The sequence below is a fragment of the Hipposideros armiger genome, unplaced genomic scaffold, assembly GCF_001890085.2.
Source record: "Hipposideros armiger isolate ML-2016 unplaced genomic scaffold, ASM189008v1 scaffold_389, whole genome shotgun sequence".
Lineage (NCBI taxonomy): Eukaryota > Metazoa > Chordata > Mammalia > Chiroptera > Hipposideridae > Hipposideros > Hipposideros armiger.
In genome coordinates this window covers 7,823-10,139 of record NW_017731739.1, presented here as the reverse complement: position 1 = coordinate 10,139, position 2,317 = coordinate 7,823, and the positions used below count along the sequence as shown (strand labels likewise).

The following is a 2,317-nucleotide window of genomic DNA, read 5'->3' as shown; positions in this document are numbered from 1 at the left end:
AATATTTGCAAGTTACATGATTCAACTACTCATTATAGATGCAGATATTTTCTCTTTTGTCTGTTTTCTTAGTCTTTTACAACATGGAATCAACTCATGCCTGCATTGAATATATTGAAATAAAATATTTCAATTTTGTAAAACTCCAATTAATGTTATATTAGTTTGCAAACCATTCAGCTTCCTTTTTTAAAAAATTTTTCTGGAAAATAATCTGGTATAAGCTTAGTAATATGCATTATATATTTTAAAAAATGTGAAATCCTACCAACAGTGTTTTATTTACAAATTTCTCAAATTCCAAAAGAAAAATCTCAAATTCACTGTTACCCATATTAACTACTTCCTCTTGATTGTTTGCCCTTCCTCCCCTGAAATCTTTCCATTGAAGGGTGAGAAGAAGGCGGAAAAAAGAATAATGGGGCTGTCTGTTATATCCTGATTGCCTCCTGGAGCTTGAGCGCCCCTGAAGGAATTCTCTTCAGGAGAAACCAATGAGTGAGGCAGGCTGTTCCCAGTAGGGGCCAGGCCGTGGTAGGATGCAGCCTTACACAGATTCCCCTCTGGAGAAAGGAGGGAGAATCCAAAGGCATGAGTCAAGTGGAATTGAACTCCTAGAATGCATTCTTCTGCTGCCCCTACCCTGTCAGCAGCCCTGTGACATTACTGTGCAGAATGAGAAAGACAATAATAGTGTTATTAGCCTGGAGACCAAAATTAGTTTATAGTAGAATGAAAATAAACATATTAGACATAAAAATAAAACATTTTCCTTTAAATTTGGCTAGAGAGACTTTTCTTTGAAGGAACTTGAGGAGTTTGAAGAAAGGCAAACATTATCGTGTGTTCAATGTAAGTCTGTGAGGTTTGAAGAAACGAGAAATCAGGAGTCAAAAGCTAATAGCTGATAATTGAACAAATGCTGAGGTCTTCCTGGTGCAGAATAATCTGGTAATTGACAGTTGTTGTTTCCTGGTCTCTTATAAGTGCTTCTAAAAACTGACATTACTGTTCTTTATTTTATGTACAGAGCTTTTCTGAAACACAAGTGACGATTGAAAATCTGTCCCCGTAACCACCCAAAATACAACTTGGATGGGATTTCCTATATCTTACTCTCAAAATGTAATAGCAAATGTGGACCAGTCCTATAAGATCAGGATCAGCAAGGATTTGATTTGCTTTCTTTACAAATGTTAGTGCCTCAGAGAGACAAGGTGATAGGAGAACTATGAACAGGCTAGAGCCATTGGTGACTGGTTATAGGCCAAAATCTTCTAAGGATGGCTCTCATTCCAAAATTTCTGTAGTAATTTGATGGGNCATGATTTCTTCTTCAGTGTTTATATGAATTTCCCAATGGCCAAAACCAAAATACTATCCAATTCTGTATATAAATTACGGAGTTCATCGTGGTGTGTTTTTTGCTCATTCACTTCATTCCACCTTCACCATTATGTTCTGAATATTGTTAAGATATTTACTCTGAGCCCAAGTTTTGAGTGTCACTCTGCGTTTAGTCATTGTTTCTTTTGGATTTTTATGGCAGTTGCAGCTCAGTTGTTTGTCAGATGTTGCATTTTCTGCTCAGCTGATGCCGTTATTTTTCTGCCTTACCAGGTTATCATTGCCCTGTCAGAAAAACACCGATCACACATTCCATATAGGAACTCCATGATGACCAGTGTCCTCAGAGACAGTTTGGGAGGGAACTGCATGACGACCATGATTGCCACGCTCTCTGTAGAGAAAAGGAATATCGACGTATGTTGGCTCTTCTTTCTGGAGCTCTCAGTCTGAATTTCCATTGCTAGTTGGTGAGATGGAGTCGAGGCTCCTGGGAGGGTTTCCATCTTTTCGGCTGGGTTTAGGCATGCCTTCAGGGGTAAATACCCTACAGAATTCCCAGCTTTGGGTTATCTGCCAGCATTATAATTACCCCGTCTGAGAACTGACTTCACATAGCACAGGATGGTTTGAAGAAGCCTCCTACACATCTCGGAAGACCTGCTGATGGGTTAGTTACCTTGGTCAGAGCTGTGAGAAAGGACACCCATCAGCTTCTCCTGCTCTGTTGTGCTCCTGATCACTGAGATACCTTGAGACATCGCCAAGATGTGTCCCCAGACGTGATGCTGGGCATGATACCCAGGATGCCTTGTCAGGAGGCTAGCTGCCCAGTGGATTTCTTGGGTTGCTTTAGAGCCAGATGATGTTCATGCATTTCAGTTTAGTGTTTGGGATTCAGACTTTCTCCAAAAGAGGAGAACAGGAAGTGACAGGGTACCTCACAAATCAAGGCCAAACCCCAAGTGCG

The 2,317-nt window shown here is 40.3% G+C and overlaps 1 protein-coding gene across 1 annotated transcript in view; it reads left to right on the top strand.

Annotated features, from left to right (window-relative positions):
- LOC109393788 (kinesin-like protein KIF6) overlaps nucleotides 1–1,764 on the top strand; it is a gene marked incomplete at its 3' end in the record, with an annotated part of 146,162 nt that extends 144,398 nt beyond the window's left edge. Inside the window, exon 8 of the mRNA XM_019663381.1 lies at nucleotides 1,621–1,764. Coding sequence (XP_019518926.1) covers nucleotides 1,621–1,764 — 144 coding nt within the window. The remainder of the gene's footprint in view (nucleotides 1–1,620) is intronic.
- Between the last annotated feature and the right edge of the window lie 553 nt (nucleotides 1,765–2,317).